General features: G+C 40.8%; 1 protein-coding gene across 2 annotated transcripts in view; it reads right to left on the bottom strand.

Annotated features, from left to right (window-relative positions):
• Positions 1–2,227: 2,227 nt before the first annotated feature.
• CDC25C (cell division cycle 25C) overlaps positions 2,228–13,477 on the bottom strand; it is a 28,717-nt gene continuing 17,467 nt past the window's right edge. For both annotated transcript variants that reach the window (XM_082620426.1, XM_082620425.1), the window contains 7 exons: positions 7,656–7,805; positions 6,620–6,721; positions 5,545–5,607; positions 4,176–4,274; positions 3,506–3,639; positions 3,007–3,118; positions 2,228–2,806 (listed from right to left, as the gene is read on the bottom strand). In XM_082620426.1, coding sequence (XP_082476552.1) covers positions 2,657–2,806; positions 3,007–3,118; positions 3,506–3,639; positions 4,176–4,274; positions 5,545–5,607; positions 6,620–6,721; positions 7,656–7,805 — 810 coding nt within the window. In that variant the 3' untranslated portion in view covers positions 2,228–2,656. The remainder of the gene's footprint in view (positions 2,807–3,006; positions 3,119–3,505; positions 3,640–4,175; positions 4,275–5,544; positions 5,608–6,619; positions 6,722–7,655; positions 7,806–13,477) is intronic.

Raw genomic sequence — 13,477 nt, 5'->3', positions numbered from 1 at the left:
CAATGAGAACAAGAGAAGCCACCGCAATGAGAAGCCTGCACACCACAACACAGAGTAGCCCCCCGCTCGCTGCAACTAGAGAAAGCCCACGTGCAGCAACAAAGACCCAATACAGCCAAAAATTAATTAATTAATTAATTAAATTTTTGAAAAAAACAAGTTACTCAATCCCTCTGTTCCTCAATTTCTTTATTGGTAAAACATGCATAATAGTGAATACTTGCCTCACAGGACTGTTGTGAAAATGAGTTTATGTATATAAAATGAGTTCATGAAGTCTTGCACGCAGTAAACAACTGAAAAGTTGTTAGCTACTATTATTATTGTTCCTGAAAATTACATGAATTAAGTGATGTGGTACCTATACAGTGGGAAGATATTACAAGAAACTATATGGGAAAATGTTGCCTTTTAGGCAAATATAATTTTCCACAAAGTAGATAGCTGATTAAGCCCTAGTTTTATGTGTTGCAACTCAGAATTTCCATTTAAGATTAATGAAACGTGAACACTTGTGCACCAGTTTCTTCCCAGGTAGTGAATTGCTTCTACCTTTCTGGGGAGAATTATCAGGAAATGACCCACTATGGTAGGCAGTGAGTCAGGTACCCCTCATCACACTTGGAAGTGGAGGTGCTTCCAGCAGTTTCCTGCTCAGGCAACTAGAAGTTGCTGCTTGGTGGGGGGAAGTGTGTGGAGTGGGACAGGGAAGCAGCATCTTTCCCTCGGCTATTTCCACCTAATGTAGCAGAAGCTTTTCTCTCCTTTTTCTCCCCGGCCCTTCTGAGCTCTGAGCTGAAGGGCTTAGGCAGAAGGTCAGAGAGGGAGCCTCCCTCTGGACAGACACGCTCCAGCTAGGAGTGGAGGCTGCAGGCTGCAGTGGCTGGCTTAGAGGATACAGCAGCGCCCTCTGCTGTGAGGCAAGCACGCAGCATTCCGGGAGAACAGCACTTGCAAACCTTGCAAAAATCAATCCAGTCACTCTGGCACACTGTTGGGCTGCCCTATGGCTAATGCCCTCCTTCCCTCCCACTCACTTTTAAAAAGTCTTCCTGCTCCAGAACCTGGGAAGATATCATTTTTGTCTCCATTCTATGTCAGTCTAGGCTTCAGAGCCCTTTGTCCTTTTCTAGTCCTGAGCTATCACTACTACTAGGTTAATGCCAGAGAAGACAATGTTCAATTAATTCCGCTGCCACCCAGGCCAAGTAGGGCTGTACCTTATTACACAGACAAAAGCCTACTCACCTTAAAGAGCCCTAAGAGGGGGCTTCCCTGGTGGCGCAGTGGTTGGGGGGTCCGCCTGCCGATGCAGGGGACGCAGGTTTGTGCCCCGGTCCGGGAGGATCCCACATGCCGCGGAGCGGCTGGGCCAGTGAGCCATGGCCGCTGAGTCTGTGCGTCCAGAGCCTGTGCTCCGCGGCGGGAGAGGCCGCAGCGGTGAGAGGCCCGCGTGCCACACACACACACAAAAAAAAGAGCTCTAAGAAAGGAAAGCCTGGGATAATACTGAAGAATGCAATTTAAAATATCTTTCTGAAGTCTAACTGATCTTGCTTGGTACTTTTCTTTTATTCCTATCTTCATATAGCACGGATCTCTACTTCCAACCACCCTAAATCCTAAACTTGTCTCTGTGAGACATGAAGTGGAGTGGAGAAAAAAACTTTGGAAAATGGGAAAAGTCAAAACTCCACTGAGGCTGTAGATAAGGAATCTTTTGAGCCCAACTCAAACCTATGCCTTGGCCTTAGAGAATGGCAATTATTTTGGTTTTCTGAGCCTTGATACCATTGAGTGTTGAGTCTGGGGCACACTTTTAGGCAACTCATACTATGGAATGGTCTAGGAAAGGAAAGCCAGGAACATTGCTGAAGAATGAAATTTAAAAGGTTTTCCTTAATTCCAGAGCTGTGGTTCTCAAGCCTTTCATGTATCAGAAACACCTGAAAAGGAGATTTTTAAAACCCAGATTTCTGGGCCCTAACCTCAGATGTTCTGATTTAGTAGGTCTGGAGTGGGCTGTGAAATTTTGCATTTCAAGCAAGTTCAGATGATGCTGATGGACCAGGGCCCAAACTTTGAGAACCATGGTCTGGAGAAAAGCACCTTGGCCTCAGCTATGAATAGAGATGGCTACATCTTTGTCCGAAGGAGTTTAATGTGGTGATTACTTCCTTATACACATCTTCTAGGAACAGACTGGGCTCACAATCGCATTTCTCATTCTTCAATGTTTATTTTCCCATTTAAAAAAAAGGTGAGAGAGGGAAACAAAGAAGGAAAATATAGAGAAAGAAGATGGGCAACTCTCTCTTGCATAGCCAGAAGCCCACGGGGAAAAAGATGTGGCTGACCTCTGAGGAGACTCGAGCAGTTAGGAAGAGGAATGCAACAGCTCCCTGAAGCAACACAAATCTCTCTGCAACCCAAGGCTCCAGCCTTATAGAGCCAGCTCCAGAACTTCCCACCAGCCAGCAGCTCTACTGACACCTAACCAGTCCCCAGGCCTGGGATTTCAGTAGTTTGGCAGCCTGTTGGTTTGCTGACATCTTTTAACATCTTGGATTTAGCTGCATAGAAGATGGCCTCTTTCTGCTTAGGGTTTCTACAGTGTCTTTTGGTGAGTCCTAGGCAGCCAGTGGGTGATCTGATATCATGGGCTCACATCCTTCACCAGCAAGGCAATCTGCTCCTGCAGCTGCCGCTCCCCTTCCCATGCTTTGCTCTGGTTTCGACACCTCAGCAGCTCAGCCTTATGGTCCTGGTGATGCATAGGGCAGTAGCTCTGTGGTTCGCACAGCTCCTGAAAGGCAGGGGACAGAGTAAGGGATCCTCTTGAGGCCTGCAGTCTGCCTACTAGGTATAATAGAGATGCTGCAAGTAGTGGCTAAGGAGGAGCAGCAGTTTCTTCTCAGAGGGCTTTGCAGGACCTGGGAGCTGCATGCTAAAATAGGCTTCCCCGAGTTTGGGCTCCCCCATTGCCCCATGTGCCCCATCCTTTACCATATATTCTGGAAAGAAGTCTCTGTAGCCCCCTCTGAGGATATACAGCTCTGGGTAGTACAGTGCAGGATACTGGTTCACAGCCCTGTCCTCTTGTCTCAGAGAGCGGTACCTTTAGAGAAAATCCAGGGATGGGTGGGGTGGAAGGAAGCAAGTTCAGGATTCCATGGGCTATTCACTGGGGAAGGGGAGGAAGAATAGACTTTTGCTAGCCCTCAAAAGGAACTCCAGATCTATTTTTGCGAAACAAGGTCCACGTAGCACCACTCTTTCTCCTTTGCTCCATTGGTACCTAATTCCCAATCCTTTTTCCTTCACTGCTTCCAAACTTTGAATTGTAGAAACCCCTTTCCTCCACCTCCCTAACATTCTTCGGACTTCAGTGGAAAGTATTCATTGATTCAGTCTCTGTCTGAACTGATCTGGGAAGGTTCCCTGGCTGTAAGTCCCTACTCAAGATCCATTTCCATCACCCACCCTACCCTGTGTAGACACTCACATTCGGGGACCCCTCTCTGAGGAGAATTCACAGTGGAACACAATGATTATTCTTTTCTGAGTATCCAAAGGGACAATGGGTTTCTTCAGAAAGAAGTTATATAGTTCTTCTTGACTGTACAAGTTTAAAGCTCCCTGTAAAAGAATTTTATTAAGTATTTCCTTAAGGATCTGTGAACAGGGCCAACACTTAGAAATAACTGGAATACCATCTTGAAATATTTGGTTCAGGAAGGCTAGACTATAAGTACTTTCAGAGAGGCAATCTACCTGTATCTACCCCCAGGGCCTGGCATGGAGCTTGGTATGTAGTAGGTACTCAATAAATGTTTATAGAATGGAACTGCCTGAAGTGTAGGGATCATTGTGAGGAATGTCTGTAAGCATCAAGTGTTTGCAAAGTGCTTCTCAGTCCTTGGATGAATGTTTTTACTTCCAGGTAGGAGCTCTTGGCTCCTATAGAAAAAAGGGAGATTGGTCTAAGAGGGAAAGGGAAAGTAAATTGCTCAAAGTACACAGAATTAGAACAGGAATGAGGACTGACAGCCTTGATATGCTCCAGATGTATAATATCTGCCCTGGTTCTAGAGTTCACAGAACCCTTTGTCCAGACTTCTCAATAAAGAGCTATCCCCAGCCCCTTCCCCGCTAAGTCCTCAATGTAACCTTACCTGGATGTGTCCTCCCAGGTACTCATATGGATAGCGGCAATCGATGATATAAAATTTCTCTATCAGACCCTGGAACTTCCCCAAAAGCAAGGCAGCCACCTGCACAGAAACTATGATTGAATATCCTGCTTCTTCTGAGGGAGAGAAGAGCCAGTCACACAGTTCCTGATTTGCACAGCATTCCACTGTATGCCCAGCCTCCAAAGTCCCCCTATGGTTGAAATATGGCAGTGATGCAGCCCCACCCCACATAAGAGGATAAAATAGGAAATGGCCTTTTTGGAGAACCAGAATAGCTGGTATTGCCAGGACATCAGGGAAAACCACACTCAGGCTACTTATTTGGAGGCAGGCATGGCTGCAGTCAGCCTCTGAGAAGATACCCAAGGACTTCTGTAAGGGCACAAGTAGCAGCTAGAGCTCCTGATTTTACAAAAAGAAATGAGAAATGATTCCTCACCCTCCACTGTAAAATTAGAAAGCAAGTTTCCCGAAAGGGATATAGAAGGAAAGGGGTGATATCCAGAAGAGGAAACTTAAGCTTCGTGTAGTTATGTCGATTGGTTCAACCTTTCTGGAGGGGACTTTGTAAATACTTATAAAAATAAATGCAATTACACTTTCAACAATTTCTTTTCTAACATCTTAAGTAAACAGAAAAGTACATAAAGATAAGGCACAATAATATTCATCTCACCATTATTTCATATTATCAAAATACTATGAATAACTTAAATACTCAATAAGAGGGGTTTAGTTAAATAAATTAGACATTAACAGTATAACAGAATATTACATAGCCATTAAAAGGATAATATAGTTATCTTTTTAGTGCTATAGAAAGATGTTTACAACGTCTTACTAAGCTAATTGCAAAATTACATGTTTATTATGATCCTATTTTTATAAAACTTATGCCAGAATAAAATGTGTAAGGCCATAAGGAAAGTATTACTAGTGCTTATTTCTGGTGGTGAGGTTATGGGTAGAGTGACCAAATAATTACTGTACAAACTGGGACACTTTTGAGAGTAAAAGAGAACACTATTAATAATTACCTTACACTAATAGGCATAAACGGGATTGCAACATGTAAACCAGGATGTAAGTTCAGCCTAACTGGGTGATTTTTACTTTCTTCCTTTCCCCTTCCTCCTTCCTTCCTTTCTTTCATAACAATTATATATCATTTGTTTAATTAAAAACAAAGGTGCATATAAAATAGAGTCCTTTAATACAGCTTCAGTTGAATAAAGAGCCTATATGAGTGAACACAGAAATAAATACAAATGGAAGTGGGGATTTTAGGGACAGAACAGACCAGATGGTAGCTTATGTAACCAGTTTCCATCTCCAGAAATCTGCTTACTGTTTCTGGGTTGACGTACTTCAGATCTTGGTGTCTCCCTGACACGGTCGGCAGTGCACATACCTAGAAATACCCAAGAGCTGAAATAACAGCAAGTTCTCTACACCCGAATTTGAGATCATGACCCATATATTGTCCTTTCCAAATGACATTTAAAACCTCAGATGCCTTCAGAAATCAATGGTCTCTATAACATGCATATGCAGCAATTTCATTTCTAAGAACTGATCCTAAGGAAATAATTACAGATGTGTACAAAGTTTTAGATTTAGCTACAAATATGTCCACCTTGGTATAGTGCATAAGGAAAAATTGTAGAAGTAAATATCCTACAAGAAACGATTTATCAAGAAATTATGGGCAGCCAAAAAAGAAAGAAAGAAAGAAGTACTGTGCTGCTATTAAAAGTGATGAAATGATGAAGCAGAACTGTTTATTGACATGAAAAGATGTTCCTGATACATCAAGTGAGAAGGAATAAAAAACTCAGCAGATCACAAAACAAACATGGAAAAACAAAAAATGTATTTGTGTACATGAATTGTGTTTGTGAAAATACATAGAAAAAAGTCTGCAGGAATATACACCAAGAAAATATCAAATAAAAGCAATAATACTCTGACAAGATTTGGGGTAGATTTCATTTTCCATCTTTTCTGTAGTGACCAAGTATGACTTACATAATTTTAAAATATATTAAAAAAAAAAGTAGAAAGCCTCATACTTGGGACTTCCCTGGCAGTCCAGTGGTTAAGACTCTGCACTTCCACTGCAGGGGGGACAGGTTCGACCCCTGGTTGGGAAACTAAGATCCTGAATGCTGCACAGCACAGAAAAAAAAAAAAAAAGAAAGCCTCTTCTTATCTTCCCCACTGCTCTGGATATTCCCAGAACGAATAAGGAATCCTTTCTCATGAAAGGCATAGGGCCTAGATCTACCACTACAGCACTTTCAGGTTATCAGTGAGTACTTGGTGAAGATGCATAATTAATTATACCTAGTGTCCTCTGCAAGCAGAGAAGATTCAGATCCAAAATACAGGATGAAATATAGGATTGGTATAACCAAACTCACCTTGGAGAAATCACCAATCAGAGGCCCCTGGTTAGAATCTTCCTCCAGCATCTGAGTCATATTAATGTCACAGAGGGAGACCATTTTCTTTATACCTAAGCCCTGAAGACAACAAGATTCCCCCCACCCCCAGTCCTCATATTAAAGGTTTAAAAACCATGGGATGCAAGGAGTGGAGGGAGACATTAAAAATATGCATACTCTTTGATCTAACAATTCCACCTGTTTTACTAAGAAAATAAAGATATGTACAAAGATTTGGCTGTAAGGATGTTTACAACAGAGAAAATTTTCTAATAAATGATCAATAACAGGATCTTGATTAAACAAATCATATCCACACACTATAGATTACTATTAAGGAATAAAAAGTATGTTGTAAATTTCTTTGACATGAAAATATGACATGATATCATTAAGTAGGTTAGAAAACATGTACTTTATAATGCCACTTTAATAAAAGAAAAAACATTTGCATTAAAAAATGTCTGAAAGACTATATATCAAGTATTAACAGTAATTATCTCTGGCCTGTGGGATTATGGGCATTTTGCAAAGGCTTCTTTTTGCTTATCTGCATTTTCCATTTTTCTGTAATGTCATACACTGATTTTATAAAATAGCCAAATGTATTCAGATTTTTTTTAAAGGAGGGATAGGGGATGAGGGCTAAGTTTTTCAGAATTTGCTTTCCACCAAACAAGTGTGCTCTAGGATGCTATTTCTCTCAGAATGCATATAAAACAACAATAAATGTCCTTACCAATCAAAGTTCCCTTGTACTCTCTCAGATCTTAAAAAAGAGGTTGGGAAGACAATACAATGACATAATTTCCAAAATTATAATATAACATATTTATTATTAAATATTTTATATATGGATGCAGATGTAGAAAAGAAAACAGGAAGATTGAAAGAAGAGATAAAAGTAAAAGTAATGAAGACCAAAAGATGTACTAAAGCGATCCCCATGCCAGAAAAGTGGAGAAGATGAGATAGAAGATTAAAGAGACTGTCTTCTTAAAAAGTTTCTTACCTTCCTGAGCTCTTTGTGGCTAGAACAATACTTTTTTACTTTATCTGGTATTGTGTTGTCCTTGAATTTTACCATCTGCTTCAGTCTTGGACTGTTCAAACTGTCTGGCAACGAAGAGGAGCGATACAGGCAGCTCCTGTTCACAGATGCCTGTTTGGAAACATGAAACCCCAAGGTTCTTACTCCTTAAAGTGTGTCTGCAGGCCAGCATTGTGAACATCTCCTGGGAGCTTGTCAGAAATGCAGAATCCCAGGGCTTCCCTGGTGGCGCAGTGGTTGAGAGTCCGCCTGCCGATGCAGGGGACACGGGTTCGTGCCCCGGTCCGGCAAGATCCCAAATGCCGCGGAGCGGCTGGGCCTGTGAGCCATGGCCGCTGAGCCTGTGAGTCCGGAGCCTGTGCTCTGCAACAGGAGAGGCCACAACAGTGAGAGGCCCGCATACCAAAAAAAAAAAAAAAGAAAAAAAAGAAATGCAGAATCCCAGATGTTAGGCTTCAGCCCAGACCTGCTAAGTTAAAATCTGCACTCTAACAAGATGCCCAGGTGATTCCTAGGAACACTCAAGTTTGAGAAACAATGCCCCAGGTAAGCAACCTGTCTTCCCCTCCTCATTAACGTCTTTCTCCTCAGACTGCATGATGTTCCATCTCTCAAACATGTTTTAAATCCAGCCAAATTCTCGACCTGACCATATTATATATAACAGTTCTTGTAGAAGAAAGCAAATGCAAGCTTAGTTCCTCCAGTCATATGATAGTTTCTCTATGGGATCCTAAGACCCTGACAATCAAAAAACAATTTTTCTTTTCCAGCTGTGTTGGGTCTTCTTGCTGCACGTGGGCTTTCTCTAATTGCATTGTGTGCTACTCTTCGTTGCAGTGCGCAGGCTTCTCATTGCAGTGGCTTCTCTTGTTGCAGAGCACAGGCTCTAGGCACACGGGCTTCAGTAGTTGCAGCACATGGGCTCAGTATTTGTGGCATGTGGGCCCTAGAGCACGCAGGCTTCAGTAGCTGTGGCATGTGAACTCAGTAGTTGGGGTGCGCGGGCTTCAGTAGTTGTGGCACGAGGGCTCAGTAGTTGTAGCTCGTGTGCTTTAGAGCACAGGATCAGTAATTGTGGCACACGGGTTTAGTTGCTCTGCAGCATGTGGGATCTTCCCGGACCAGGGATAAAACCCATGTCCCTTCCACTGGCAGGAGGATTCTTTTTTTTTTTTTTTTTTTTGATACGTGGGCCTCTCACTGTTGTGGCCTCTCCCGTTGCGGAGCACAGGCTCCAGACGCGCAGGCTCAGCAGCCATGGCTCACAGGCCTAGGCGCTCCGCGGCATGTGGGATCTTCCCGGACCGGGGCATGAACCCGTGTCCCCTGCATCGGCAGGCGGACTCTCAACCACTGTGCCCCCAGGGAAGCCCTGCAGGCGGATTCTTAACCACTGCGCCACCAAGGAAGTCCAAGACCCTGACAATCAAGATCTAAGAACCCCGACAAAACTGAAGATGACAAGCCAAAAAAGTTAGCCTGGGTGAAAAAGTACTAAGAAGCAAGAATATATAGTTGTCCCTTGGTATCTGTGAGAGACTGGTTCCAGGACTACTGCAGATACCAAAATTTAGGGGTGCTCAGGTCCCTTACTTAAAACCATGTAGTATCTGTATATAATCTATGAACATCCTCCTGTATACTGTATTTTATTTATTTATTTTTTGGCCATGCTGCACGGCATGTGGGATCTTAGTTCCCTGACCAGGGATCGAACCCATGCCCCCTGCAGTGGAAATGTGGAGTCTTAACCACTGAACCGCCAGGGAAGTCCCTCCTGTATATTTTAAATCATCTCTAGATTATAAATACAGCTAATACCTATACCTAATACCTATAATACCTAATACATTGTAAATGTTATGTAAATAGTTTCCTGTGTGGGCAAATTCAAGCTTACTTTTTAGAACTTTCTGGGGGAAAATTTTTTTTTTAATATTTTCAGTCTGTGGAGTGAGAGAGAAAAAATGTCATTCAGCCTTCTTAAAGGGGATGAATGGGGAAGAAATATAGCAAAATAAGCAGCATGCAAGGGAAAAGAAAACACTAGAATCTAATATCAGGATGACCATTATAGGATTGATACTATGAAGCCCATCAGGAAAAAAGTAGATTAAATACCATGAAGAACTAGTCTTGGGAGTTGCTGGCCCAGGAATAGACTAAATACAGGAGGATGGACTAATTGTCTCTTTGAAAGGCATGATATGTGTGTTATATACCCAGAGGCAGAGGGATATATTAAAAGACCTCTGATGGCAAGTTTCAACTAATCCAAGATTCTTATCCTCTGTTTCCTTCTTTATACACTCACCTCACTAATTGCCATGGATTGATTTAGGAGGGTGCTAGACCTCCTAAATAAGAGATAAGAGAGCCAAAATTAGAACACACATTGATAATAAATGGTTTCTAGGAGAAGAAAATATGAACATCAGTATTTTACTTTACAATAATTATATCTACACTACAGTGTTTGTCACACCCATGGTCCTAAGGAAAACTCCATTGTTCATGGTACCAGTTGAAGGTACAGTTCACATTTGATATACCAACATTCTATACCTACCTTTTCCTTTGGACCCCTGCCAGTTATCTCCCTATGTCTCCACAACCCTACTCCAAGCCACTGGTGACTGGACCATATTGCTGACTGAACACTCCTATTTAGTGGTCAAGAATATGTAAACATAACCTGGGCCAATCAGGTTCCCTCTCTGGGAGTCTAACTTGGAAAATATCAAAATAATTAGGCAGCAGCAGAAGCCAAAGCTTTATTAAAAGGAAGAAGCCAAGAGATATAGTCAAGGCCATGATGCCAATGATGAACGGATGGATGAACCAAAGGTATGGTGGTAGAGGAAATGTGGTGAAGAACTGAGGAGCAGGCTACCCAGCCTCCATGACAGACTTCCCTTCATATAACTTCAGTTTTGCCCTGAGAAGAATGCAGGAGGAAGTCAGATCAGAATTTCAAATTTGCTGGCCTTAGTGCAATCTTTGTTTCTTTTAACCAAAAGAGCCTCTCTAGAACACACTGTAATTATTAAGCTAAGGGCTCATTTTAAAGAGTTTGAATTAATTATCTACTAAGTAAAATGTATCCATTTATTAGTATTACATCTAAGAAATCTTTGCCTAACACAAGGTCACAAACATTTTCCTCCTGTTTTTTTCCTTCAGTTGTCTTACAGTTTTAGGTTTTATATTTAGGCCCATGATCCATTTTGTGCTAATTTCTATATATGGTGTGAAGTATAGATTGAAGTTTTTGTTTTTGTTTTTCAGATGGATTTTCAATTGCTCCAGCACAACTTATTGAAAAGACTATGCTTTCTCCATTTAATTGCTTTTGTGTCTTGGTTTATTATCAATTGATCATATATGCATGATCATATATGCATATTATCAAATGATCATATATGCATCATATATGCATATATGCATGCATATCTATTTCTCGAATATCTATTCTGTTGCACTGAAGCTTTAGGTTTTTGGTAGATATTATGATGGTGGTAATGAAGGTGATAAATGTCTCTTTGGGTTTCATATTGTCCAAGGACAAGAAGCCAGAAATAAATGGTAGCAAAAAACTACTTTAACAAACAGAAACAGCCACTACTGTTTGACAGATACTTTCCAATACATTTATATAAAAACAAATGGCAACTTATTGCAAGGAGTATAAGTGCTAGGTCATAGAGGAATGATGATGATGATGATGCTTTAGATTTGTCTAGCCAGTTACCAGAAGCTGGTGAGGGGAGATCCCAGGCCAGCTGTCTTAGATCTACCAACTAATGGCTTTCATTGTTTAAGGAATCAATGAACACTTTCCAAATCTGGGAGTTTTAAAGCATTGCAAAGGCCAGAAAGAAGAAAAGTTCAATTCTACTTGAAGATTTTATAAAAAGGTTAAATTAGATAATTATTACTTTATAAACTGAGGAGGCATCATCATTTCCTCATGGCTTATATGCTCTTCAGCACACATAGTCTTGGCTTCTGTCTGTACCGCTCTACTGCTCTTGTCAAGGTTATCAACAATCTTCTTGTTGTCACATCAGACGGTCACTTCTTTAGCCATGTATCATCCTGAATCTCACAGTGCCTTCAACTGACTTGGCTAATCCCTTATTTAGCTTCAATGGCACAGCCTAGTTTCTTAGTTTAGTCCTAGTATAGACAACTGTTTACTAAAAGAACTGTGATGCTTCTACCTCTCTGTTGCTCCTTCTCAGTCTTCTTTGTCAAGCTTCCTCACCTACCAAACCTCTAACAGATGTTGGATTCAGGGCTAGGACCTGCCACTTTTTCAATCTCCTCACTCTTGCCATAGGTGACTTTTTTCTACCCATGAATTTAAACTTTCCCTCTATGCTGATGACTCTCGGATTTTTCTCTCAAGACTTCTGCTCTTACTTCCAGACTTCCACATTCACATACCTGTTTGACAATTTTTAAGTACATACCAAGTGACACAGCAGTGAATCAGAGAGTGGAAGAGACAAACAAATAAATATACTCTGTACTTTCATGTAGTGAAAAGTGCTGTAAGTAAAAAATAAAGAAGGATAAAAGACAGGAAAAATATTGGGGTTAGAAGTTTGTCAGGAAAGGCCTTTCTGTTAAGGTGACATATGTGGAGATAAGAGACTGAAATGAGGGAGAAAATCATGTTTGCCCAGGGGAAGAGTGTTTCAGGATGAAGGAACAACAAATGCCCTGGTGAGAACAGCAAGGCCAGTGATGGCCACATTTAGTATGGTTCCATTTTTATAAAGCTCAAAAACTGAAGCAATACTATAAACCAACTAGATCTAACAGACATCTATAGAATACTGTACCCAACAACAGTAGAATATACAGTCTTCTCAAATACACATGGAACATTCTCCAGGATAGACTATATACTGGGACATAAAAAAAGCCTCAATAAATTTTAAAGGATTGAAGTGATACAAAGTATGTTCTCTAATCACAATTAGAAATTTATAATAGAAAAAAATCTGGAAAACTCACAAATATGTAGAAATTAACACACTCCTAAATAACCAGTGGGTCAGAAAAGATCACAAGGGAAATCAGAGAATACTTTGAGATGAATGAGAATGAAGATATAACATACAAAAACTTAGGTAAAAATGCAACTAAACCAGTGCTTAGATGAAATTTATAACTGTAAATATCTATAATAAAAAAGAAGGAAGAATTCAAGTCAATGACCTAACCTCCACTAAAGAAGAAACTAAATCCAAAGCAAGCAGAAGGAAGGAAATAAGACAGATTAGAGCAAAACTCAGTGAAGTAGAGAATAGAAAAACAATAGAGAAAAACAACAGAACCAAAAGTTGTTTCATTGAAAAAATCAACAAAATTGATAAACCTTTAGCTAGACTGACCAGGAAAAAAAGAGAAAAGACTCAAATTACTAAAATCACAAATGAAAGAGAGGACATTACAACCAATCACATAGAGTTTTAAAAACATCATAATGGGGACTTCCCTGGTGGTCCAGTAGGTAAGACTCTATGCTCCCAATGCAGGGCACCCAGGTTTGATCCCTGGTTGGGGAACTAGATACTACATGCATGCTGCAACTAAGAGCCCGCATGCCGCAACTGAAAGATCCCACATGCCTCAACTAAGACCTGGCTCAGCCAAAATAAATAAATAAATAAATAAATTTTAAAAAATCATAATGATATACCATGAACAATTATATTCTAATGAATGAGAAAACTTAAACGGGAAAATTCCTAAAAAGGCAAAAACTA

Source organism: Mesoplodon mirus (genome assembly GCF_964341445.2).
Source record: "Mesoplodon mirus genome assembly, chromosome: 5".
Taxonomy (NCBI): domain Eukaryota; kingdom Metazoa; phylum Chordata; class Mammalia; order Artiodactyla; family Ziphiidae; genus Mesoplodon; species Mesoplodon mirus.
This window is presented reverse-complemented; position numbering and strand designations above follow the sequence as displayed.